The following is a 27660-nucleotide window of genomic DNA, read 5'->3' as shown; positions in this document are numbered from 1 at the left end:
AGGTATTTTACATGGAAGCACTTTGAAACTGTAAATCCTCTCTTCCTTGGTACTTTCATCAGACTCCTTTTAGTATCCTTTAAGGATTCTTACTTGAAAAAGCACTAGTTTGGGCTGGATGATGGCTCAGTGGTTAGGAGCCACTTAACACTCTGATTGTTCTTCCAGAAGTCCTGAGTTCAGTTCCCAGCAACCACATGGTAGCTCACAACCATCTGTAATGGGATCTGATGCCCTCTTCCGGTGTGTCTGAAGATAGCTACTGTGAAAAAACAGTAGTTAAAAAAACAGTTTTATAATGCCATCGTTTTGTCTATAGTAGCTAGAATTCTGTATGCAGGAATACTTTATCTTCTTGTATATGTGTGTGTACATTCACACATAAGCACACTAAGGCTTGTGTGCAGAGGTCAGAGAACAACTTGGTAGAGTTGGTTGTCTTCTTTTATGTCGGATCCAGTGATTGGACTCAGTCAGGCTTGGCAGCAAGCACTTTGAGCTAATGAACAATTTATCTCATCAGCCTTTTGATAACTATTAAGTTAACTTGTATTAACATCCATCAGCACCTTCAGCAGCAGTGTCTTCCTTCATCATGGTCATGGGTTTTTTTGTGAAGCTGAATCTTGAATCAGCCACCCCTGCACTGGGCAACAGTAGGGAGAGATTTAATTTTGTTCTCGGTGGCAGTATTACTGGTCTTACTACTTAGATTCTTAGATGAACATTGTAAGGCATTCTGATTATCATGCTTTGTGTCCTTGAGAATCCTGAATCTCAAGAAAGAAAGCAAATACAAATACCAGGTCAGAACAAAGGAGAGACGGCCCAGCACTTAAAGAGTATTTGCTGTTCTTGCAGGGACCTTGGTGCATTTTCTCTCACCCAAATGCTGGCTCAGAACCATCTGTAACTCTAGTTCTAGGGGGTCAATGCCTCTGGCCTCCTCGGGTACAAGGCATGAGTGTGGCATTGTGTGCATATACATAAGTCAGGCGGGCACTTACATAGAAATACATCTAAACATTACGGACTAGAGAAATGGCTCACTGGTTAAGAGTGCACACTGCTCTTACAGAAGACTTGAGTTTAGTTCCTAGCATCAGTTGGGCAGCTCTCTGGTGCCTGTAACCACTCCAGAGGAGCTGGTGCCATCTTCTGGGCTCTGCAGGCCGTCTACATACACACCCATATAAACACATTCATACACACAGTGTAAAACTTTTTTTTTTTGCAACAGGATCTCAACATAGTCCTGGTTATCCTGGAACTCAACCATATAGAGAAAGCTGGCCTTGAACTCACAGAGATCTACCTCTGCCTCCCAAATACTGGGGAATAGGAGAGAATAAAAAGTTACTACTTTGGTGATGGTTCAGCAGGTCAAAGACCCTTTGCTCCTAACCTGCTGATCTGAGTTCATTCCCTGGGTCCCACGAGATGGAAGAACTGAATCCTGCAAATTGTCCTCTGACCTCCTGGCCCACAAGCTCATGTACAAAATGATTAAAAAAAAAAAAAAAACTCACTGATAAGTGGATATTAGCCCAGAAACTTAGATAACCCAAGATATAAGATACAATTTGCAAAACACATGAAACTCAAGAAGAAAGAAGACTAAAGTGTGGACACTTTGCCCCTTCTTAGAATTGGGAACAAAACACCCATGGAAGGAGTGACAGAGACAAAGTTTGGAGCTGAGAGGAAAGGATGGACCATCTAGAGACTGCCATATCCGGGGATCCATCCCATAATCAGCCTCCAAACGCTGACACCATTGCATACACTAGCAAGATTTTGCTGAAAGAACCCTGATATAGCTGTCTCTTGTGAGGCTATGTTGGGGCCTGGCAAACACAGAAGTGGATGCTCACAGTCAGCTAGTGGATGGATCACAGGGCTCCCAATGGAGGAGCTGGAGAAAGTACCCAAGGAGCTGGGGGGGATCTGCAGCCCTATAGATGGAACAACATGATGTACTAACCAGTACCCCCCAGAGCTCGTGTCTCTAGCTGCATATGTATCAGAAGATGGCCTAGTCAGCCATCAGTGGAAAGAGAGACCCATTGGTCGTGCAAACTTTATATGCCTCAGTACAGGGGAACGCCAGGGCCAAGAAGTGGGAGTAGGTGGGTAAGGGAGGGGGGGAGGGTATGGGGGACTTTTGGGATAGCATTAGAAATGTAAATGAAGAAATACCTAATAATAATAATAATAAAAGTAAAGGCTGCTAAGTGCAGGCCTTCCTGGCTACATTTGGGACAGTTTGAGATCAGCTTGTAAAGTGCTTACCTAGCGTGCATGAAACCCTGGGTTTGAGTCTTAGGACTCTGTAAACAGAATGTGGTAGTGCGGGCTGGTGAGATGGCTCAGTGGGTAAGAGCACCCGACTGCTCTTCTGAGTGTCCAGAGTTCAAATCCCAGCACCCACATGGTGGCTCACAACCATCCGTAATGAGATCTGACACCCTCTTCTGGTGTGTCTGAAGACAGCTACAGTGTACTTACTTATAATAATAAATAAATAAATCTTTAAAAAAAAAAAAGAATGTGGTAGTGCTTACCTCAAATTTCAGTATTTATCCTCAGCCATGCAGAGTGTTCAGAGTCAGCTTGGGCCACTGGAGAACCCTGTCTGAAAAACAGAAACTGTAGGCATCGTTATAATTAAAAACATTAGTGTAGACTTCTGAGCTATTTTATCTTTAAAGTTGCATACACAGGCTGGGGAGGTGGCTCAGTGGTTAAGAGCACTAACTGCTCTTTCAGAGATCCTGAGTTCAACTCCCAGCAACCACACCATGGCTCACAACTACCTGTAATAGGATCTGATGCCCTCTTCTGGTGTGTCTGAAGAGAGCTACAGTGTACTCATATAAATAAAATTTTTAAAAGAAAAGTGCATACACAGGCCAGACATGGTGTACAGACCTTTAATCCCAGCACCTGGGAGGCAGAGGAAGGAAGATTTCTGAGTTCAAGGCCAGCCTGGTTTACACAGTGAGTTCCAGGACAGTCTAGTCCTAGACTAGATAGACTCTGTTTTAAACAGGAACAAAAAAAAAAAAGGCATACATAGTGGGCTGGAAAGATGGCTCAGCACTTAAAGAGTACTGATGCTCTTCAGAGCCAGTTTCAATCCACATGAATACAGCCAACCATGCACACTTCCAACACTTCCAACTCAAGAGGATTTTGACTCCTGACCTCCAAAGACATGAGGTGTGCCTGTGGTCCGTAGACATAATGCAAATACAACACTCATACACACAAAATAGTATTTTAAAGAGCATAAACTGTAGAAGTTCATCACCAAGAGAAAAGGATGTGCCCTGTTGACACACTAGACTATCATTTACTAGAAAATTCCAATGACTTCTCAAAAAAAAGCCACTAGAACTAAACTGTGAATTTAGCGAGGTAAGATAGAAGGTCAGTAAAACGTCTTTGTATTTCTAGTACTAGTTTTTCTAATAACATCAAAAACGGAAGGTTAGGAATGAATCTAGCAAGTATACTGGTGGGATAGAAATCTAAAATGGAGATAGCATATTAATTGAATCTAAGATAGTAGTATGAAGATATCTGTTTTCCCCACATCGATTCATAAAATCAATATAAAACTAACCAAAGCCAAGGAGAAAATACTGTTGTGTATGGATGTTTTGTCTGCATGTATGTTTATGCACCATATGCATGCAGTGCCAGGAGGGTGTCAGATCCCCTGGCACTGCAGTGATGGATGGTTATGAGCTGCCATGTGGATGCTGGGAACTGAACCCTTAGAAGAGCAGCCAGTGCTCCTACCCTCTGAGCCATCACGGAGGCGGTTTTATTTTTTGCTTTCCTAGCTAGAAGGCCGGGAACGCACTGAGGGCAGTTGACTTCCTGAGTAGGTGCTTACCTGTCTGATTTGGGTTGGCTGTTTGCCACCTCTTACCTGAACATTTGAAATTGGACTCAGCAAATTTGTAAAAGTAGCAAGATCATTTTATTCAAAGAGAAATAAGAGTGGTGCAGGGTACATTGTAAGAACTGACACTAGACCACATGACTGACTACTAAAGGGCCCACTTACTTGGGCCTTCTGTTTCTGGGGTTCAAGAGTGACTTGATTGCTGTGGGGCATGGTGAGGGTGCTCTCTGTTGTAGTGACGGGTCATTTTCCTGTATTTATGCCTCTCCCATAATACATCTGAGATTTTAGTTGTGTGCACACCTAATGTTATATAAGCATAATATAGTAAATGGTGGATTTTCCTAGGGGTCAGAGCATGTACCCAAACCAGTTCAGACCAGACTGGCTCTTCCGTTATTCTTACTTAGATATATGTATTAGGAATACATTTGAATAGAAACTAAGTTTGTTTAGCTTGAATGTGGGGAGGGTCAATGATTGCTAGGTGTACTTTTAGGAGAGGATTGTGTGAGCATAGAATGCACAGGTGAAGGAACTAGGCTGCAAAGTGCATTATTACAAAATGTTGTAAACCAAGTACACTCCTAGGCTAAATAACCTGCCTTTGCCTGCCTCATATCCATTGTCCCAGTAGACTTTTGACTCAGCTGTGTGTGTCATCAGCAGTGATGATGTGAATTCTGATTTGTATAAGAGTTTGCTATTGGGGCCGGGTGTGGTGGCGCATGCCTTTAATCCCAGCACTCGGGAGGCAGAGGCAGGCGGATTTCTGAGTTCGAGGCCAGCCTGGTCTACAAAGTGAGTTCCAGGACAGCCAGGGCTATACAGAGAAACCCTGTCTAAAAAAAGAGTTTGTTATTGTAGCTGGTCCTCTAGCTCTAACAGTCTAACTTCTCCCTCTTCTGAAATGAGCTCTGAGCCTTAGCTGTAGGGTTGTGTTGTGTATTAAAGGACGAGCACTCCATGGTTAGTTCTTCTCTGCATCTTGACCAATTGTGGCTTTCTGTAATTTCCATCTCTTAGATCCATTCATACATCATATACTCTTTCCCTAAATAGGTATGATCACTGTGCATCAGTTAAAAGGAAATTTGTACATATGTGTGTAGGTCAGAAGTCACTCTTGGATGTCTTCTCTCAGGAACTGTCCACCTTTGTTTATATTATGTCCTTTCTTCCCATCCAACCATGTCCAGCTGTGTCTACTTATTACACACACACACCCTACCCCATCGCAAATACCACTGATTAGGCTAGGTTGCCTGGCCACCCAGGGATCTGCTGTAATGATAGACTCAGAATTAGGACTGCACGTGCTCACCTCCAGCACGCTGGTGCTGGGGATTAAGCACATATCCCTGCATATCTGCAGCCAGTACTTTACCAACGGAATCATCTCCCAGGCTCCAAGAAACTTATATTGAATACAGTTTTCAGACAGAGGTTGGTAAGGTGTGCTGTGGTCTAATAAAGAGAATAGTCCTGTTTTGCTGAAAGATTAAGGAAAGCACTAAAGAGCTCTGTCAACACACCTGGAGTTTAAAGAGGTCTAAAAATTTTAAGTAGTTATATTGTTAAAGTTTTATGAAAATGAAATTAAGATAAATATTCAACCTGAAATAAACTTCATGTATAAAGTATATTTATTTTAATTTTTTCTTCTAGGTACTATTTCTAGAACAGGAGAAAAAGGTAAGACACTCTTCATCTTAACTTCAAGTAGACTCTCAGTTGTAACCATGTACTTTTTATTTAGTAGTGAATAAAGTGTTTTTGTTTTCCTAGAAGGGAATACTTATCTTAAAAGTAATTAAAAGGAGAGAGAACTCTGTTTCTTCCCAGGTGTAGAGTATCTTAAATGGTTAGCATAGCCATGGTTTTGTAAGGCTCCTAGTACTTTACTCTGTGTAAATGCATGCAGTTTTGCCTTGTGTGTTCTTCAGAACTCTGTCTGTTTCAGTAGCAGTTGCAGTCTTCACTGGGTTGAGGGAGAGCTTTCATAATGCCTAGATGCTAGGAGTGGTTCCATTGTTCATGTGTTGTTTAAAATAGCACATTACTAGTCACAGAACTTAACCAAATAACCAGACTTGAAATGTGTATTATTAGATCAAGGGAATAAAAGAGTTTATAATGGCCAGTCAAATAACACCTAGAGGGAAAGATCTTTTCTAAAATGACTTTCACTAGCATTAAAGAAAACTTTAGGAGTATCATTGAAGTAAACTTTCAAAACTAAAATTAGATTTTAACATGCAAAAACCCAGAAGATTTTAAAACAGCTGAACAGTTAACACTTATTAACATTGATTTATTTTATTTTCTCTTTGGTTTTTCAAAACAAGGTTTCTCTGTGTAGTCCTGGCTGTTTTGGAACTTATAGATCTGCCTGCCTCTGCTTCCCCAGTGCTGGGATTACAGGTCAGCACCAGCACCACCCAGCTTAATATTTATTCTTATTACCAGAAATAATCATGCCTGATTATTTAAAGTTGCTCTTAAGTCTAATTTTCAGCAATAGAAGAACCATAGATTTGGTCTTGGTAGTCCTGTCTTCAACTCATAATTATTTTATGTATGTTGATAGTATAGATACAAAATGCAGAGAATTTCTGAAGATTTTGCTTTGTATATTTTAAGGCCGGGTCTTTTGTATAGTTCAGGCTTTCTAGAACTTGGTTTGTATCTTGAACTTGAGATCTACCTGCCTTTGCCTTCAAATGGTAATGTTACAGACAAAACATGCTGAGTCTCCAAATGCCAGTGTCATAGGCATTTACCATCTGCTCAGCCTTGACATTATTTTTTCAAAGTTCTCACATGTATTGATATTCTTGAGGTTGTTTTTTTTTTTTCTCAATTTATGTATTTATTGTGTGTAAGTACACTGTAGCTGTCTTCAGACACACCAGAAGAGGGCATCAGATCTCATTACAGATGGTTGTGAGCCACCATGTGGTTGCTGGGATTTGTGTGCATGGAGGGTAGAAATTTCCTAAAGGAATAGTAAATGTTAGAACTGTTCAAGATGTGACTAACCAGTTTATCTTTGAAATTGTTTAGCAAATGCTGTTTCTTCAGGTTTTTAAAATTACAGCATTCCAAATGTAATCAAATTGTTGGAGACATAGCACGGTGGATCACACTAGAAAAGCCACTGGATTCTTTCCAGTGTCGTTGAGTAAAAGTTGGTCACTTGGAGGGACAAAATATCACTCGTTCCAAATCACTACCACTCTGGGAGTTCTTAGTGTCTGTGTATTGATGTTCTCTCTCTGTAAAACGTTTTCTGTAGGATTTTGAAGTAATCATGCATTTTACTACATGTTAGTCATGTGAAAGTTGAAGTTACTTTGTAATACATAGTTAATTTTGTTAAAAACTTAACAGTTGAAGAGTTTATGTTGGTCTTAGTTGTCAGTAGCTAAGTTTAAAAGACTTGGTGCTATCGTATAGCATGTGTAGATGAAGAATGCTGGCCTGATGTGGGCAGAAGTGAATTTGGGGTGCTGATGAAATACCACTAAAGTCAAGAAAGAGAAGGCCCCAAATGCATTCCCAAAGAAAACACAATGAAGCAGTGTTTTTGAGCCCACTGGGTACACTGAGATTTGGCCTGGCAGGAATGATCAGCACAGAGAAATGCAGCTTGCTGAAGCCCCAGTTTTTAGTGTGGATAACAATATTAGTGGAAATGAAAGAGTATTTGAAATGTAGAGGAAGTCATGATCTGTGTTCTATTTTGAATTCAAATCTTAGTTCAGAAGTAGAGATGACTAAATGCTGGCTGGAAAAGTGGAGGAAAACATAATTTTGGTGAAGTGAAGACATAAATGAAGGACTTTAGATTTTTATCAAGCAGTTGTGAATTTCAATTCTGGCCTTAAGATTTCATACAAGTGACATTAAGTAAGAGCGGATTTTCTATGCCTCCTTGTTTACACTCATAAGGGTTAGAAAGAAAGCATGTCATATGCTAAGAGGCTTTCCATAGGAAAAGGAGCTAAGGTCAGATGTGACTAAGAAGTCCTCTGGTTACATAGATACATTGGTGTTTTGCATTTATTTTTTATTTTTTTAAAGATTAATTAATTACTTTATTTACTTATTTATTATATCTAACTACACTGTAGCTGTCTTCAGACTGCACCAGAAGAGGGCGTCAGATATCATTATGAATGGTTGTGAGCCACCATGTGGTTGCTGGGATTTGAACTCAGGAACTTCAGAAGAGCAGTCGGTGCTCTTAACTACTGAGCCATCTCTCCAGCCCAGTGTTTTGCATTTATGAATTTGTCATTTTTAAGTATCTGACTTGATTGAAATGAGGGCTGTAATTGAAGTCTAAGCAAGTGTGAGTACAGAAGAGTGGCCTGTAAAAAGCAAGCTCTGGGAAAGGAGAGGACTTTGTGGAAGAAATGGCATTTAATCTGACTTTAAAAATGAGTAGAAGTTCAAACTTATCTTCAGAGTGTATATATGGAACACTTCACACCAAAAAGAGTTCATCCCTAGTCCATGGTTCTTGCTTCTTATAAAAGCCAATCCTACTTGTTTCAAATAGAAAGACTGTAGAACACAACACAAGGTTAATACCATATCAGCGAGTTGATAGTTGGAGTCTCATGTGTCAAATATGACCCTAATCTCCTTGGGAAAGATTAGAGCAGAAACTCACGGTAGAAACTTTTTCGTTTCCTATGTTGATTCTAACCTAGACAGAAATTGAGTTATTCAAGTTTCATTGTTTTTGGTGATAATAAAAACATTTTAGGCCTGGTGTGGTGGTGCACACCTTTAATCCCAGCACCGGGGAGGCAGAGGCAGGTGGATTTCTGAGTTCGAGGCCAGCCTGGTCTACAAAGTGAGTTCCAGGACAGCCTGGGCTATACAGAGAAACCCAGAAAAAACAAAACAAAAAAAAAGCCATTTTAACTTTCTGTTTCCAGTTCCCCCTGTTTCATAGTGATGTATCCTTTTAAGTAAATTAAAAGTTATTAAAAATTAACATTTAAGTTACAATAATGGCCAGTTATAGGCACACGTGTTACACAAACACTCTTTAGCTGTCCTCACGTAGAAACAGAGGTAGGAAAGTCATGAATTCCAGGCCACCTTGGACTACATAGTAAGTTCAAGGCCAGCCTGTCAAAAAACTTTTAAGAATTCAAACTCCGGAGCCGGGCGTGGTGGCGCACGCCTTTAATCCCAGCACTCGGGAGGCAGAGGCAGGCGGATTTCTGAGTTCGAGGACAGCCTGGTCTACAAAGTGAGTTCCAGGACAGCCAGGGCTATACAGAGAAACCCTGTCTCGAAAAAAACCATAAAAAAAAAAAAAAAAAAAAAATTCAAACTCAGTGGTTAAGAGCCCTGACTTGCTCTTCCAGAGGTCCTGAGTTCAAATTCCAGCAACCACATGGTGGCTCATAACCATCTGTAATGGGATCTGGTGTCCTCTTCTGGTGTGTCTGAGGACAGCTATAGTGTACTTATAATAAATAAATAAATAAATAAACAAACAAACAAATAAATCTTTTTTAAAAAATTCAAACCCAAGTGTACTTAAAACAAACAAACAAAACTTCAAACCCAACTGGGCATGGTGACACACACTGCACCAGACCTCAGAAGGTGTTCAAAGATGTTTTTATGTTTATTTGTTTGTTTTTGTTTTTTTGAGACAGGGTTTCTCTGTATAGCCCTGGCTGTCCTGGAACTCACTTTGTAGACCAGGCTGGCCTTGAACTCAGAAATCCGCCTGCCTCTGCCTCCTAAATGCTGGGATTAAAGGTGTGTGCCACCACGCCCGGCTTCAGAGATGTTTTTATCTGAGATCCTCAGCAACTAAATGTAATCAAGTCTCACCAAATGTAGCCTTTACCCATAAACTTTACGGTTTATAAGTAAATTTTATTTTATAACCTCATACTCTGAAATACAAGTACTGAGTATTTCTTAATATCTTCTTAATGTTATATAGTAAAGAAGTTTATATATTTGATATTTAAATAAAAGTTTTTATTAAATCAGATCTCATGACCCAAGTACTGTTTTAATATAATGCATTTTTCTTTTCCCCTGGACTCAATGAAATATTGTTTGTTTTTATTTACCAGGAAAGACCGTTGTTTACCTTGTGGCTTTTCATCTGTTCTTTGTTATGTTTGTATGGTCTTATTGGATGACAATATTCACATCTCCTGCTAGCCCTTCCAAAGAGGTAAATTTTCGGTTGGTAAATTGTCAAATGCTTTAGCTGATTATGGAATGATATTCCCTTGTCTTACTCTGTTAAAACCTTGCATGAAACACTTGTTCTGTTTCCATTTGTAAAATTCCTTGGTAATGTGACTGTGAGTCATTGGCTTCTTCTCAGCACAATCTATTGACAGTAAATGTTTACTTGTACTAATAGTTTCTGGCATGCTGAATTTTCTTAAACACTAAGTAAAAATTTTTAGGGTCACAATTCAGTTAGGTAAGTAGAGCTGGTTCTTAGAAACTCAGCTTACTTTCTCAGCCATGAGCATATGTGCTGTATCTAAAGGATGTGTCTCTGTGGAAAACAGTTATTCAAGGTTTATCTTGCTGTGACTGCATTTCTCTGCTTGGAGGATATATAGGTAAGAGTAATATAGGCACACATTTAGAAATGTGCAGTAGATTTTTGCAACTGATAGTCTCTTGCCTTGACACAAATGAATTCTTCCCTCCCTGAGGGAATCTAGTATAGCAAGGTGATCAACATTCTTCTGTAGGCTGGACATAATGGTGACACACTCCTATCAATATAGCTTTCAACAGGAGGATTGCAAATTCAAAGCTATCCTTGGACATAGTGAGACCCCAAACAAACAGCATGTACATCCACAAGCATGCACACACACACACACACTAGAGTTAAGACTGTTTGAGTTTGATTTTTCTTTTTCTCTCTCTTCAACACATTAATTCTGAGCATCAGTTTTCTTGTCAAAAAATCATTCCTGTCTCTGTGGGATACATGTGATGTGAGGACTGACTTTTTTTAAATATATTCCTGCTTCAGGATTAATAATCAAATATTATGATAGTAATATTGTTTTCCTTCATTTTAATGTTTCAAAATTTGTTAAAAATTATAGACCATATAGTTTAAAATACCAACTTTCACTTCATACTTTCAAAGACAATCTATATCCAAAAAAGAAAAGTCCTAAGTGTACTTTTGATAAGATTTACAAACTAGGCCAGATGTCCTAGATGGAGTTTCTGTTGTTGTAATGAAACACCATGACCAAAGCAACTCAGGGAAGAAAGAGTTTATTTGGTTTACACTTCCATATTACTGTTCATAGAAGGAAGTCAAGACAGGAACTCAGCAGGGCAGAACCTGGAGGCAGGAGCTGATGCAGAGGCCATGGAGGGGAGCCGCTTGCTTACTTGCTTCTGCTCATGACTTGCTCAGCCTGCTTTTTTACAGAACTCAGGACCCACCAGCCCAGGGATGACATTACCCACATGGGCTGGGCCCTCCCATCAATCACTAGTTAAGAAAAATTCCTGCAGCCAGATCTTAGGAAGACATTTTTCTCAATTGAGTTTCCCTTCTTTCAGATAACTCTTAACTTGTGTTAAGTTGACATAAGAATAGCTAGCACATGATGGGGTAGTGGTGTAGGATGTTATCCTTAAGCCCAGCTTTGAGGTGTAGAGGCAAGTGGATCTCTGAGTTTGAAGCCAGCCTGGTCTACGTAGCAACTTCCAGGGCAGTTGAGCTACTTAATAGAAAGACCATGCCTCAAAAAAACAAACGAAAGATTTCACTAAAATTAAATACATACGTTATCAATCATCTATGCCATTTGAGGGAACAGAATCTTCCCAGCCCTGCATCAGCCTTAGATGTGCACCTAATGATTGGAAAGAAAATAATTCCATATCTTCCCAGCCCTCTCACAGGAAATCTTTCCTCTGCTTTCCTTGTATATAGACTCATCTCTCTCGTTTCCATAAGTGCTTGTGTGTCTGGCTCATCTTTAACATTCTAATTGTAGGGTCCATCTATGTTGTTGTAGGCCATTTTCACTATTATTGTTCTGTTGTAGTAGATAACATTGTGTTTCCTGGGCCTATTGTTTAGGCTGGTTACAGGTAAGGCTGTGTTATGTCCCTTAGGATTGGAAGGCTGCATAAGCTATTGTCTACTTTTACTTTTGGATGCCTTTGTTCTGAGTGAGAAGTAAACCATAAATCAAACCTACTGGTTTCTGAGAGATGTTCTTAAAGCGTTTGGTAATAATTAGTCCTTAAAGTTATGTTACCAACTTCTATTTCATAATCTTTTATATTTAAAAAGACCAAATTAACCAGTTCTTAGTAGTGATGACTTGAAAATATAGCATATGGCAGGACATGGTAGTTCACACCTTTAATCCCAGCACTTGGGAGGCAGAGGCAGGCGGATTTCTGAGTTCCAGGCCAGCCTGGTGTACAGAGTGAGTTCCAGGACAGCCAGGGCTATAACGAGAAACCCTGTCTCAAAAAATACCAAAAAGGAAAAAAAAAAAAAAGGCAAACCTAAATTTTTTAGGGGAGTTAAGTTATAAAAACTGGAATTTTCTTTCCAATCATTAGGTGCACACTAAGTACCTGTCTTGCTTCTGATCTGCTGGGTTTAAAGATTACGCAGGAAAATCAGATAGACCTGGTCTTTATATTAGAGTCAGGTGTTACGTAAGCATGTGGCAGAAAGATTATAATACATTTAGAAAATTGAAGTAACATTAGAAAACGAGTGATATGGCCTAGCAGAGCTGGGCAAAATTATTGTGGGGAGGAAAAACTCCTGTTAGGTTCTCCTTAGGACTTGGAGTCCCGCTGAGATGTTTGTAAGTCTCCTTCCTCCTGGGCTTCCTGTAGGGAAAATCTTTGTTGTTTCCTCTAGTATCCCCATTGTATAAATCAGGCCTGTTTCTGTACAATAGGCAGATGGATTAAAACCTGAAAGAATGATGAAAGGGTGACTACAGATGAGGATAGCTGGTTGACATTATTCCATCTCCTCAAGAAAGATGGCTGCCTGCTTTCTTTTCTTGTTTTGTTTCTGTAATAATGGTTTTGAGACAGTGCTTTTCTCTGTAACCCAAGGGGCCTTACATTCAAGGTAGACTTCTACCATAGTCTGCCAAGTACTGGGCTGTAAGCATGAGCCCTAGGCCCAGCAAAATATGTTGTCCTTTCTAAAAGGAAAATTAGGCCCACCATTTTCTGGTTGGAAGTGTATAGAGATTGCCAATCTACTGCATGATAAGAGGTGATGTTCACTCACATGATAACTAACACAGCAACCTTCCTCTGTGAGCCAATGCAATCTTATTACCTTTACTGCCTGTGAAAGGCAGCTCTCTTCTAGCACCAGGCTATTTTCACACCCTATTGTCTCTCATTGTCCCCTTTGCCAATATTCTTTTTCCTTTGTCTTTCTGGAAAACTCCCCTTTATTTTTAGGGTATATCCCTTTTTTATGGTAAATATCCCCCTTTATGGTATCTACCACCACCACCTCCATCTCCAAGAATCGTTCTTGAAATCACTATTTTTATCTTACCTTAAAATAAAGATTAAGATAAATTAAGAAAAAATGTTGTCGGTTTTATATATGTATATAATGTATTTTGATCATACTTGTTCCCCCTGCCCCAAACCTCTAAACTCTTTTTTCTCCTGTGTGTGTATGCGTGGTGTGTGTGTGTGTGTGTGTGTGAAAGAGGCAGAGATTGAGATTGAGATTATGACTCAATGAGTTGGATTAGGATGATCTGCCTGAACATGGATATGTGTTATTTACTGGAGCATGAGCAACTTACCAGTAGCCACACCACTGAAGCAAAATGATTCTCCCATCCCTGGTAGCCATTATGTGCCATCTCCTCAACTAGGGTAGGGCCTTATGAGCTTCTTGCCTGATGGGATGTTAACGCAGTCCTGCACAGGTAACCATAAGCCCATGAGTAACAGTGGCCATCTCATGTCCAGTGTTTCCTCATCCTGTTCTTCATTCGTACATTCTTTCTGCCCCACAGCCTCCACTATGCTTCCTGGGCCTTGGAAGGGATGATGGAGTTGTGTTTAGAGCTGACCTGTCAGCAGTCACGTATTCTTAGTGCTTTGTCCAATTATAAGTCTCTGCATTAACCATCAGCCACTGCAAACAAGCTTCTGACCAATGCTGAGAGTGCAGCTCCACTGTATGGGTAAAGACATAAGTATTTATAAGGCAGTTTGGCACCATGTCATCCGTTTGGCATGTAAACAACAGTAATAGCGGTGGTGTATGTTGTCATTACTGCTCTGCCCGTCAGCCATGCGTATTTATCTAGACTTACTACTAGGAATGGATTCCCTCTGTGGTGTGGGCATCAGATCTATCAGCCATGCAGTTACTGCACCAGTGGACACACCTGGCCTGGCAGGTGCAGATATTTTAGTGCACAAAGTCCTCTGCTGGGAAATCTTTTATCTATCTACCAGCAACCTGATAGCTCCTGTAACTATTGCACTGATTTTTATTTTATAATTCTTTGTTTTGAAGGCAGGATTTTTTTTTTATTCATCTTTAGATCTGTGCCATTTGAAACAGTGCTTAGCTGTTGGTTATTTTTATTGTATGTGTATGAGTGTTATACTGCAGGTATGAATGTGCACTGTACATATGTCTGGTGTTGGTGAAGGTTTAGAAAAGGGTGCTGAATCTTCTGAGATTAGAGTCAGTGACAGTCGTAAGCTGGCGTGCTGGTGCTGGGAACCATACTCAGATCCTTTGCAGTGACAGTAGATGTTCTTAATCACCTCCTCAACCATGGGCCTTGATGTCTTACTGCTGCTGTTTTCATTTGGGAGACAGAGATTCTTTGTGTAGCTCTGGCTGCTCTGAATTTGCTCTATAGCTCAGGCTACCCTCAACTCAGAGATCTGCCTGTCTCTGCCTCCTGAGTGTTAAAGGTGTGTCCTGGTTGCTATGCCTGGCTTCTTAATTGGTATTTAATACATGTTTATGGTTAGATTCTGAGTGAGCTTGTAGTCTGGCTACACAGGCAACTGGGTCAGGAGGAATGCTTGAATGCAGGAGTTTGAGATGACCCTGAGCAACATAGCATAACTACCCCTTTAAAACAATAATGATGGGCTGGTGAGATGGCTCAGTGGGTAAGAGCACCCAACTGCTCTTCCGAAGGTCCAGAGTTCAAATCCCAGCAACCACATGGTGGCTCACAACCATCCGCAATGAGATCTGGCGCCCTCTTCTGGAGTGTCTGAAGACAGCTACAGTGTACTTACATATAATAAATAAATAAATCTTTAAAAAAAAAACAATAATGATGTAAAACATCTATTCTTAGTTATTTTGCTGCTGGGGATTGAACCCAGGACTTTGTGCATGCTAAATTCATGCAGAACCATCCTTGATTCATTTACATATTTAAGTGGAATTTTTTTGAACATTGGATTTAAGCTAATAAAGGCATCTCTTAGTTTAATTTAGATTACAGTCAGTAGTATTGAACATTGTATATTATGGTATCTGAAAGTTTGCATTGACCTAAATTCTTAAGGAAAAATAGTGATGATGATGATGATGATGGGTAAAAGTGCAGTCTTTTACTGCTGAGGTCTGGAATCCTGATTCAGGCTAGATGGGTCAGTCCAGAGGAACTGCAGATACCTGGTCAGAGGCTCTGCAGTGTAATTATTGAACATTATACCATGAGATTTTACTTCTCTTCCTGAAAGTGTCGAGTCTATGAGGCATAGGAAAGTTTGTGTAGACGTTCACCGTAAGTAAAACTGTATACATTTTCTCTGACTGCTCTTTCTGCTCAAGTCATGCTGTATAACCTAGGAAGATGTTCTTAATTCTTAATACACTGTCTTGTTGAGGTTTGGTAAGCAGTGACAGCAGTAGTAAAAAGTTGGAGTAGTCACCTTAGTGGTTGCTAGAAAAAGATTCCAGAGAATACAGACTGTCTTTACCAGTAATGTGCAACACGAAAATTTCCTCATCTCTTACAGTCATGGTTTCCTGAGCCCAAGCTGTTGTCTTATTTATAACAGTATGTATAGTCCATCACTCTTAGCAGTGATAGGGCAGTTCCCTGTTTGAGTTAGCATAGATCAAAGTGTTCCTTACGTGGGACTATGGGAAATTCTAGCTAATGAGTCCTTGATTTTTTAAAAAGAAGGGTCACTATTGTTAAAATCTGAAACATGATTTTTTTTTAAAAAAAGTCTAAGTTATTCTTAGTTTTAAAAAGCAAAACTGTCAGAATTGATTTTTTTAAAAAATTAGAAATTCCTAGTTATAAGAAATCATGGAAGAGGGAAGGCTCTTGATTTGTTTGTTTGTTTATTTTTGGTTTTTCCAGACAGGGTTTCTCTGTATAGCCCTGGCTGTCCTGGAACTCAGTCTGTACTTGAAATGGACCCATTTGGTGTCTTGGTGGCATGGGGAAAGGAGAGGAAAGAGAATTATGAATTCAAGGCTAGTGTGGGCTACATAGCTGGTTCTGGGCCAGCCTGGGATACATAGCAAGATCCTGTCTCTTTTTTTCTTTTCTTTTTCTTTTTCTTTTCTTTTTTTTTTTTTTTTTTTTTTTTTTTCTCTTTTTGGTTTTCAAGACAGGGTTTCCCTGTATAGCTCTGGCTGTCCTGGAACTCACTCTGTAGACCAGGCTGGCCTCGAAATCAGAAATCCACCTGCCTCTGCCTCCCAAGTGCTGGGATTAAAGGCGTGTGCCACCACTGCCCAGCTAAAATCCTGTCTCAAAAGAAATAAACTAGAGGGAGGACTCCATGAGGTTTTTTGGGGGTATTTTGTTGTTGTTGTTGTTGTTGAGGTTTTTGGGTTTTGTTTGTTTTGGGTTTTTTTTTTTGTCTTTTTGTGTTTGTTTTGAGTTTTGGCTTTGGGGTTTTTGTTTTTTTTTAAGAGAAAGAGGAAGAACATGAAGTCAGAATTGGGAGGGAGGACATAGGAGTTGGGAGGGACAAGAATATATGATAATGTATTTTATGAAAACTATTTTTAAGCTCTCCCCCGCCCCCAAACAGACAGAGACACCTATGAAAGGATTATCTCATTGGGGAGGAGGTTGATAAGGTGGTGAACCTTGGTGAGTCTGAAGAAAATTTAGCACAGGTGCTTGCCTTTTAAAAAGTGAAAAAACCCAATGGGGCTGGAAAGATGACTCAGCAGATAAGAGCACTGGCTGCTTTTCCAGAAGACCTGAGTTTGGTACTGAAAACCCATGACAGATGGTGTCTCAAAAGTCTATAATCTAGCCCCAGAGGATCCGGTGTCTGGTTTCTGCTAACACTACACTAACATGCATTCACCCACATGCAGGCACACACCTACACATAATTAAAGGAAAAAAAATTAAACAATGAAAAGTGTGAGCAATGCTTTTTTTTTAATTTCATTGAGGCATTTGGAAAGACAAACATGGGGCTCTCTTCCAGGGGTTTCACTGTAACTTGAGCATAGCAACCTTGTAAAAATTAAATTCTCTAGAACTTAGCTCTGGTCAGAGAAGCTGCTTTTTGTATAGGGTGGTAGCAGTTACTGCAGAGACTCATAACTGGTCGAAATGCTGAGAAGAAATGATTTGTTGAGCGCTCAGCTCTAAGTAGGGGCATCTGCATCACTCCCTCTATGACTCAGGAGCACTGGGGGAAGAAAAGGCGAAACAAATCTTAAGAGTGGAGGGAGCTGGATGTGGTGCTGCATGCCTGTAATCTCAGCATGTGGCAGGAGGGGCAGGAGTTCAAGGCTAGCCTGATCTGCAGCTCTAGTTCCAGGACAGCCATGGCTATACAGAGAAACAAAGAAGGAAAAAGCAGCCTGGGGGGAAGGCTTAGCTGGTAAAGTGCTTGAGTAAAACTTGAATTCAGATCCTTAGCATATAAACCGAATATATACACATCACATTTGTATCCCCAGCACTGGTGAAGCAAAGGCAGGCGCCTGATTCATGGAAGCTTATTGGCTAACCGTCCCAGCAAAAAAACGATGGGCTGAGTCCTGTAAGAGACTCTGCCTCAAAAAGTAGAATGAAGAGTGATTGAGAAAAGCACCTAGCACTGATCTCTGTCCTCTACACATGTGCACATACACCCACAAACAGAGTGTTAGCAGACTTGTATATACACCCACCTTGAGCACATACATATACCCATACATACACATAAACATGCAAGTAGAGAAGAAAGACACTTGGCAGTAACTTTTATATTTATTTATAAATATTTCATATTTACTTAGTTATATGTATTTATTTATATACATAGTTGCTTAATTATTTTAATTTTACTTATGTAATTATTATAAAAAATTTGGTGTCACTAGGCAAATCATTCTACCACCAAGCCATATTTCTCAGCCCTCAACATTTTTTTTAAACTGAGTGATTTATTAAGGATTTAAATTTCACCTGTAAAAGGCAAAGGTGCAAAAATGGTGGAGTTCCTGTGTTAAGCCATCCCTAGTAGGAGGTGCTAACACTTTTCATCTGTGGGGTTTTTGTTAAAGTGTACATGAAGTTCGAAGTTTGTTTTGTTTTCTTGTTTTTATTTGGAGGTTCTACCCCTATTTCAGGTAAAACTTTTTCAAAGCACACTAGGTAAGAAGTACAAATGTAGTCGTTGTCTCTCTCCATCTAGTTCTACTTGTCAAACTCTGAGAAGGAGCGTTATGAGAAGGAGTTCAGCCAAGAAAGACAGCAAGACATTTTGAGAAGAGCAGCAAGAGACCTGCCTATCTACACCACATCAGCTTCAAAGGGTAAGAGCAGCAGGCTGGACTTTGCCAAGGAGTTTTAAATGTGCATGCTTCTGTTAGGATAGATCTCCTTGACTTGACTGACCACAATTTCCTGTTTACTGCATCTTGTGTGGTATTTTAGATGTAAGGCGACTTCTCAGAGGGATTCAATGTGAATCTGGGTTTAGTTTGTCTTATTGCCTGTTTTCATTCTAACACTCTGCCTTCTCCACTAGAGCTTTCAAATCCTGTTCCTACTACACTACCGTTTGAAAGTTCTGATTTAAATTTAACTTTTTTTTTTCTTTTTTTTTGTTTTTTGAGACAGGGTTTCTCTGTATAGCTCTGGCTGTCCTGGAACTCACTTTGTTGACCAGGCTGGCCTTGAACTCAGAAATCTGACTGCCTCTGCCTCCCGAGTGCTGGGATTAAAGGCGTGTATGTCAGTGTATAAATAAGAAATCAAGAATGTGTGAAATATGGGGAGAAGTAAAGACAATGGGGAGAAATTTTACCAAGATATGAGTTTTGAGGCCAAGCTATGAACTCTGCTGGCTAGTTTTATGTCAACATGACACAAACTAGAATCATCAGAAAGGAGGGAACTTCAACTGAGAAAATGAGATCAGGCAAGCCTGTAGAGCATTTTCTTAATTAGTGGTGGACGAGGACCCAGCCCATTGTGAGTGGTTCCATTCCTAGGCTGATGGTCCTCGGTTCTATAAAAAAAGCAGGTGGAGCAAGCCGGTAAGCAGCCGCCTCCATGGCCTCTACATCAGTTCCTGCCTCCGGGTTCTAGCCATACTTGCGTTCCTGCCCTGGCATCCTTCAGTGAACTGCGATGTGGAAGTGCAATCCAGATCCTTTCCTTCTGGAGTTGTGTTGATCAGGTGTTTCATTACAGCAGTAGCAATCCTAACAAGCCCCATTCATTTTCCTGGTTCTAGCCTGCCTGTTTCCTCTGGGACACTGCCCCTCAGGGTCGCCGAGACATTCTTCCCTTTACTTTGGTATAGAGAGGAGTCAGAGATGCTGTTGAGCTGGTCACTTTATATACTGGAGGGAATTGTTTAAGTTATTATATACCTTGTTAATTGGTTTAGACAAGATAGTACCAGCTTAATGGTTCCTTTGTGCTGAGGTGTACAGAACTCATTGACATTCACAATAACCCCATGGGGTAGATATTGTAGTCCCATGTGTACGCGGGAAAGTAAGATACAGACCTGAAATAATCTTGTCACCATAATGAGAAGCAGCCCAGAAAGCTGAGAGACCAGTGAAAAGCAGCAGAGAAACCAGAACCTAGGTTGGGAGTTATTGCCAGACTTCCTGACAGAAGCATGGGCTAGCCTTAAACTCAGATCCTCCTGCCTGGCCACTGGAGGGCTGGGATGGAGTCAGGCATATTGCAGGCATTTGAGTGCAGTTATAAACATCTACACTTATAGCATGGTGGTCCATTTATAGCATGCTGGCAGACTGCAGGAACACCAACTGTGATGTCTCTGGGGGAGCCCTTGTACTGTGACTCAGGACGGCAGTAGATAATGTCAATGGACACAGGTTGAATTACTTGTTCAAGATCATCACAAGGCTGTATGTGAAGAAACAGGAATTGAATTCAAGTATTCTAATTTTGGAACCAAATGAACTTCTCAGGAACAGAGCACACAATCAAGGAGCTTACTGTTGTGGCTGTGTATAAACCCTGACTCAAAGTTTTAAACTGAGTATAGTGGTTCACACCTTTAATCCCATCAGATAGAGTATGAGGCTATCCTGGTCTTACATATTGAGTTACATTATTACATAGGTAGGCTCTGTCTCAAAAAACAAAACAAGGGCTGGAGAGATGGCTCAGGGGTTAAGAGCACTGACTGTTCTTCCAGAGATCCGGAGTTCAATTCCCAAAAACAATTCCCAATAGAAATCCTAACAAGCCCAATTCATTTTCCTGGTTCTAGCCTGCCTAGATGGCTAGATGGTGGCTCACAACCATCTGTAATGGAATCTGATGCCCTCTTCTGGTGTATCTGAAGACATTGACAGTATATTCACATATATAAAATAAATAAATAAAAACAAAACAAAGAAAAAGAAAAAGAGCAAGAAAAGTCTTAATTATCTGCAATATTTTAAGGGGTATATTGGGATTTTAAAGATGGAAAGCAGATGGTGGGTTGGAGACATGGCTCAGTGGGTAAGAGTGCTTGCCATGAGGACCGGAGTTTGAATCTCTGACACCCACGTAAAAATCCCAGGATTGCAGTGTGTGCCTGTAACACTGCAGGGTGAGGACAGGAACTTCCTGAGAGCACTATCCAGCCAGCCTAGCCAAAACAGCAAGTTTCCTGCTCAGGATGAGATCCTGTGTCCAGGCAATGGAAGAGTTTTTCCTGGCCTCCATACAAGCGTGTACAACACTCATACCATACCACACACAGACAACACATGATAAATGATACAACTAGCTTTTTATAGTACAGAATAAACACATCTCTTGCAGATAAAGCCTTCGTTTTTCTTTGCTAGTGCTGTGCAAGTCACTTAAACATTTGAAGCCTAAGTTACCTCAATAGCCACAGAAGCCACAGTTTGATGCTGCCGGCAGTGCAGTCTGAAGAGTTCTTTCAGAGGCCTCAAGGTCAAGCCAGGATTTATGACTTATGCACAGAATTTCAGGATGAGTCAGGATAAAGCAGAGTTGGAGTTTATTAAGAAAAAGTTTCCGGCAGGTAAGATGGCTCAAGCTGTTAAGAATGCTAGCTGCTGGGGCTGCAGAGATGGCTCAGCGGTTAAGAGCAATGGCTGCTCTTTCAGAGGTCCTGAGTTCAAGTCCCAGCACCCACATGGTGGTTCACAACCATCCATAATGAAATCTGATGCCCTCTTCTGGGGTCTGAAGACAGCTACAGTGTATTTACATAAAATAAATAAATACATTTAAAAAAAAAAAAAAAAGAATGCTGGCTGCTCTTCCAGAGGTTCTGAGTTGAGTTCAATTCCTAGCAACCACATGGTGGCTCACAACCATCTATAAAGGGATCTGATGCCCTCTTCCAGCATGTAGGAATACACGCAGGCAGAACACTCATACATTAAAAAGAAAGTTAGTTTCATGGGGCTGTAGAGAAGGTGGAGGATGGGTTAAGTGTTCCTGCTGCTTCTGTGGAGGACCTCTGGGTTTGTCTCCCAGCATCAAACCAAACACCATGTTTGCTGGGAAATCACCTGTACCCATATGCATATCATCACATAAACACATTACACATAATTAAAGGCAATCTCTTAAAACTTAGTATAGCTATACACTCGTGCTAGGGAGGGGCAGGCTTAGGATACTTGTGTGCATAGGAAGGAGCTACTATGGGTTTCTCAGCAAGGAGTTACTTTTCTGTGTCTTAACAACTGCTAGGTTTTGAGGTTACATTGTTAACTTTTTAAGACATTAAGTAAAGGTGTTTTGGTATATTGATTTTATACACACACATATATATTTATATATATATATATACACACACACATGTGTATGTGTGTGTGTGTGTATCGATAGATAGATAGATAGATATAGATATAGATATATAAAACCACTATGTGATATATGAGGTACCTTGTATAGATTTCAGACTAAAGAGATTAAAACCACTATATGCTCTAAGTCTTCAGCCCTGTCAGAAATCTGAGCATGACCAACATTAACTGAAAATATATGGGAAGCCTAACACAGCTTCTAAAACTGAGACAAATTGTAGAGACAGCTGCCTACCTATACAGACCCAGTAAGTCAGTAAGTTGGAGCATTCATCTGTCTTCAGCCTTCTGGCCCAGGATCGTCTTGACAGACCTTAGAGAAACAGGAAATTAAGGACTAACCTATTCTGTCTCAGCAGACTATGCTGTCCTAATCTGTAAATTGTGTCCTTGTTCTGGACAGGGCTGAAGACTTAAGCCATCCCAGGCTACTTACATTGAGAGAACAGATTGAGAGGATGGTTTTCAGGTAGCATACAATCTAAAGCCAGGACATAAGTCAGGTGTAGAATTTATCTGTAGATGTAATGTGGCAATTCTTGCCTAGTGGCTGCCTCACCACAACTGGAGCAACTCCACTGATGCTCAATTTCTTCTTTGAATCCAAGAAAGTGAATGCTGTCAGGAACAGACTTGACAACAAGTAAATAGATAACATTAAATGTCATATTCCGTGGATTTTTGACATTTCTAAAAAACCAACTACCTGTGTAAAATAATCTGGGCTGTTCTCTATTAACTACTCTCAACTATTTCTAATTAGAATAACCAAAAACACCCTAGCAATAAGCTTAAAGCATGCATTTGCTATTGAAGACTTATAGCTCCATAGCCATCCCAGGCTATTTACATTGAGAGAACAGATTTGAGAGGATGGTTTTCAGATAGCATACAATCTAAAGCCAGGACATAAGTCAGGTGTAGAATTATACGTATTTGAGTTAGGACAGATGACAATGTTGTATCTTAGTGACATAAATGATGGACTGGATGTTAGGTCTATCTTGTACTTTACAAATTACAAAATGGTAATGTTGTGTTCAATTTATATCTGAGATAAAAGAGTCTTTTAATTGGACAGAAAGGGGAATTGTTGTGGATAGCCCTGGGGTTGCTTGTATGTAGATGGTAATTCCACTCTCCTGGGAGGGGCTTTGGACAAGGAGTGAGTCCTACTCAAGTCACTTCTCGTGAACCAATCCCCTGATGAATAAAGGAGCTGATCACTGGATGAGTAGGGGACTTCTGGGTTGGAGGGGGAAAGAGAGGAAGCAGGAGAGGGTTAGGTTATTTTGGATGGGGCTAGCATGAGGACAAGATGTAATTGCTTGTGTCTCCCAGTTTCAATGGCGGATCAGTCAGGATTCGGATTTTAGTTGCTGTACCCAGTGAATGAATTATCGTTGTTTCTGAACTAAGTTTGTGTTTCATGGGTTTGCCAGATGTGCACCACAAAGGTCGTGGGGGTTTTGAAGGATGGGTCTGGCATGGTAGCTATCAGCCTGTGGAAACTTAGCAAGATGACTAGAGACAGTTGGGAGCTCCGGGCCTGAGAGTCTCCATGAGATAAAAACAGGTCAGGCATTGCCTGCCAGTGCATAGCTGGCCAGCCCACTGAGGCAGAGTGTTACCAGCACAAGTGTGGGAAGGTGCCTGGTTCCTGCAACAGATAGCCTAAGAGGGGATTCCAAGCATCTCTTCGGCCTATCTTCATTTTGGCACATTTTATCAACAAAGCTGCACCTTGGATTCTTTTGGTTTTTCGAGACAAGGTTTCTCTGTGTAGCCCTGGCTGTCCTGGAGCTCACTCTGTAGACCAGGCTGGCCTCGAACTCAGAAATCCACCTGCCTCTGCCTCCTGAGTGCTGGGATCAAAGGCATGCGTCACCACCGCCCAGCTGCACCTTGGATTCTTAAGATTTCAGAAGGATCTGACATTTTGCCCCAGCACATCCCAGGAGCCCTCTGTCAGAGTTCATCATTCACCTGGGCATGTGCCTTTCTATTCATTGTCTGTCTGTCTGTCCAGTCAGACCCATTTTTGTGTTTCTAGCTTTGGAAGGATACTTGTACTTTAATGAGTTGTTTGAACCTTAAAACTCATAGAAAGCAGATTTACATTTAAAATCTAGTGTCCTGGAAGCAGGAGACAGGTTTGCAGGTGGGCAGTATTTGCCATGTGTAGGAACTCTGAACAACACCCTAGCCACACTCTGCTGCATCTGTCCTCAGTACTGTCCTTGTCTGGCTGCTCTGTACAAAAAGTGCAGCTGTTTCATTAGCTTCAACTGCTCATTTATTAAGCATTGTTTTGTTTCTTTCTCCCACTATCCCTCCTTAGGACAGGGTTTCACCATGTAGCCCTAAAGCTCATCGTAATCTACCTGTCTGTACCTTCCAAGTGCTGGATTAAATTCTTGCAATACCACAGCTGACTCCAACCCATTTTTCTTACAGGGCCTGCCACGCAGATCTGTGCACAGCTGTCACAGATTGAGTGGAGAGAGGATGTAGAGGAAAGGGAACATGAGGACCTTAACTGCTTTCCGATCCTGAGCGTACTAAACATGTAGCCTTATGTTTCTGTTTCCTGTGTGGACTCAGCATTATTGGCACCATCTTCAGCGTGCTGTCTTTTCCTTAATGGGATATGTATTTTATGTGGGAAATTCTTGTTTTGCAGAATAGTATGCCGTACAGATATACCATGAAGTATAAGGCCATTTTCATCTATAAAATTATTCTTGGGGATTGGAGTGATAGATGGTTCAGCAGTTAAGAGCTCTGGCTGATTTTTCAGAGGACCCAGGTTCAATTCCCAGCTCTGAACTGCCTGTAATTTCAGTCCCTTAAGGATCTGATGCCCTCTTAAGGCCTTCAAGGCCACCAAGCACAAACCAGTTTTACAGAACATACATTCACGCAAAATACACCAAAAAAAGACAAAATTCAAAAACCCAAAACAAAGACAACACCAATAACAACAAACCCCAGAAAATCTTCCTGGTATTTCATTATTTAAAATAGCTGTAATAAGCATCCTAATTTGTCTTTTTTTGTTGTTTTTTGTTTGTTTGTTTGTTTGTTTGTTTTTGTTTTTCGAGGCAGGGTTTCTCTGTGTAGCCCTGGCTGTCCTGGAAGTCACTCTGTAGACCAGGCTGGCTTCGAACTCAGAAATCCACCTGCCTCTGCCTCCCAAGTGCTGGGATTAAAAGCATGCGCCATCACTGCCCGTCCTAATTTGTCATTTTTAAAAAATATTTATTTTTTTTATTAGGTTTAGGTATGTGTCTTGTATACTTGGAGGCCAGAGGTCTGGAGCTGAAGCTGTAGATGGTTTAGAGCTACTTGACATGGGTGCTGGGAACTTAACTTCGATCCTCTGTAAGAGCAAGCAGTTTTCTATGGCAGACTGTTACTTCTAAATAGAATCTTCATTTTTCAAAATAGTGTTTTGTTTTGTTTCCTCTGAAGTTTCCTGTATCCCAGACTGGCCTCAAACTTCCCAGTGTAATTATTTGCTACTGACCTTGAACTTCTGCAGGCCTGTATGTCTTGTACATGCAGTGGTATGCTTCAGATCTTGGGCTTTGTGCATGAATGTTAGGCTGGCACTGTTCTATCTGCACTACATCCTCAGTCTCTAACCCTTTGTTTTCTCAGGTGTTGTAAAGTTAGACTACTGTCCTTACTGTCTGATGTCATTGTCTGATATGCTATTTATTTTTGCCTGTTAGTCCCTAGAGTATAGAGTGTATAAGCTTCACAAAGCAGGGATTTTTGATTAGAATACCTGGCACATAGTAGGTGATCAGTGTCTTTTGAACAGTAGAATGTGAATTAGGTAATAGTGTAACATGTATTAGAATTTATTTAGAAAGAAGTTTTCATTTTTATTCCAAAAATGAATTGTCATTGGTCTAGGGTAGGGATGGATGCAGACAGAAGGTATTTAGAAGGGCTTTAAATAAAGCTGTTTCAAAACGTCAAAATGAGAATGCTTAAAATGCCTCTAAGTACATCAATAGACACTATGCTATATCAACAAGCATTGGGCTTGGGTGAGAACTTCTGAGAGGATACATTATGCAGTCCCCGTTCTCCTGGCATTTTGAGAAGCTCTCTGGTGGACTCTGGCGTTTTTAAACTAACCACTGTTAGTTTCCAGAGTGTATTTTGAAAATCAAGCTTTATAAAAATGAGTTAAGTTTACACATTGTCTTAGTTTGGGTTTTATGGCTGTGAAGAGACACCATGACCACAGCAACTCTTACAAAGGAAAACATTTAATTGTTGCTGCTTTTCAGTTTGAGAGGTTCAGTCCGTTATCATCATGGTGGGAGCATTGCATCATGCAGGCAGACATGGTGCAGGAGAAGGCCCTGACAGTTTTATATCTTGATCCACAGGCAGCAGTAATGAACGAGCCACTAGACCTGGTTTTGAGTTTATGAGACCTCAAACCCCACCCTCTAGTGACAGACTTCCTCCAACAAAGCCACACCTACTCCAACAAGGCCATGCCTCCTAATAGAGCCACTCTCTGTGGACCTTTGGGGACCATTTTATTCAAACCACCACACACACCTTTGAGTTTCTTCTTCTTTTTTCTCTCTCTAGCTATCCGATATTGTGAAAAATGTCAGTTGATTAAACCTGACCGAGCCCATCACTGCTCAGCATGTGACAGGTGAGTGCTACTCAGTTTGCTTTCTTAGCACCACTCTAGTCCTAGGTAACAGACAGACATTACATGCTTCCTCATGCTTAGCAAAACCATTTCGTCTTTTCCTGTCACTTGCTGTTAATATAGAACTATCATAAATGATTATGTAAGCTAGAATATACTAGAAGAGTTTCTCTGCTAGTTGAATAGAACTTTAACTTTAAATAAGCTTTCTGTACTGTGCTTCGTGTAATGTTAAGGAGCCAGTGGTTACACCCGCCTTGTAAAATATGTTTGATTACTTCTTGAATTAGAGACAATGATAGTTTCTTGTTTTTATTATCAATGTTGATATGAAAAAAAATCAATGAAGTAAATACTATGATTGTTTTTTATCTGCCATCACTTCCATTTTAATCCTTGTTTTCATATGAGAAGTTAGTTTAAAACCCTGACTGGGGGGGCTGGTGAGATGGCTCAGTGGTTAAGAGCATCGACTGCTCTTCCAAAGGTCCTGAGTTTAAATCCAGAAACCACATGGTGGTTCACAACCACCCGTAATGAAATCTGATGCTCCCTTCTGGAGTGTCTGAAGACAGCTACAGTGTACTCACATATAATAAATAAATAAATAAATAAATAAATAAATAAATAACCAACCCTGACTAATCGAAGCCACTTAGACAAGCTGTGCTACTTTCTGGGTATTAGGTTTATCATTCTTACATTATTTGTGAGATCTGT

At 40.5% G+C, this 27660-nt stretch overlaps 1 protein-coding gene across 7 annotated transcripts in view; it reads left to right on the top strand.

Annotated features, from left to right (window-relative positions):
• The window catches only part of Zdhhc20 (zDHHC palmitoyltransferase 20), a 60997-nt gene that overhangs the window by 8616 nt on the left and 24721 nt on the right, over positions 1-27660 (top strand). For all 7 annotated transcript variants that reach the window (XM_029468955.2, XM_029468950.2, XM_029468952.2 and 4 more), the window contains exons 2-5: positions 5585-5611; positions 10036-10139; positions 18617-18737; positions 26871-26940. In XM_029468955.2, coding sequence (XP_029324815.1) covers positions 10080-10139; positions 18617-18737; positions 26871-26940 — 251 coding nt within the window. In that variant the 5' untranslated portion in view covers positions 5585-5611; positions 10036-10079. The remainder of the gene's footprint in view (positions 1-5584; positions 5612-10035; positions 10140-18616; positions 18738-26870; positions 26941-27660) is intronic.

Source organism: Mus caroli, unplaced genomic scaffold (assembly GCF_978045245.1).
Source record: "Mus caroli unplaced genomic scaffold, Mus_caroli_1 scaffold_12, whole genome shotgun sequence".
Classification (NCBI taxonomy): domain Eukaryota; kingdom Metazoa; phylum Chordata; class Mammalia; order Rodentia; family Muridae; genus Mus; species Mus caroli.
This window is presented reverse-complemented; position numbering and strand designations above follow the sequence as displayed.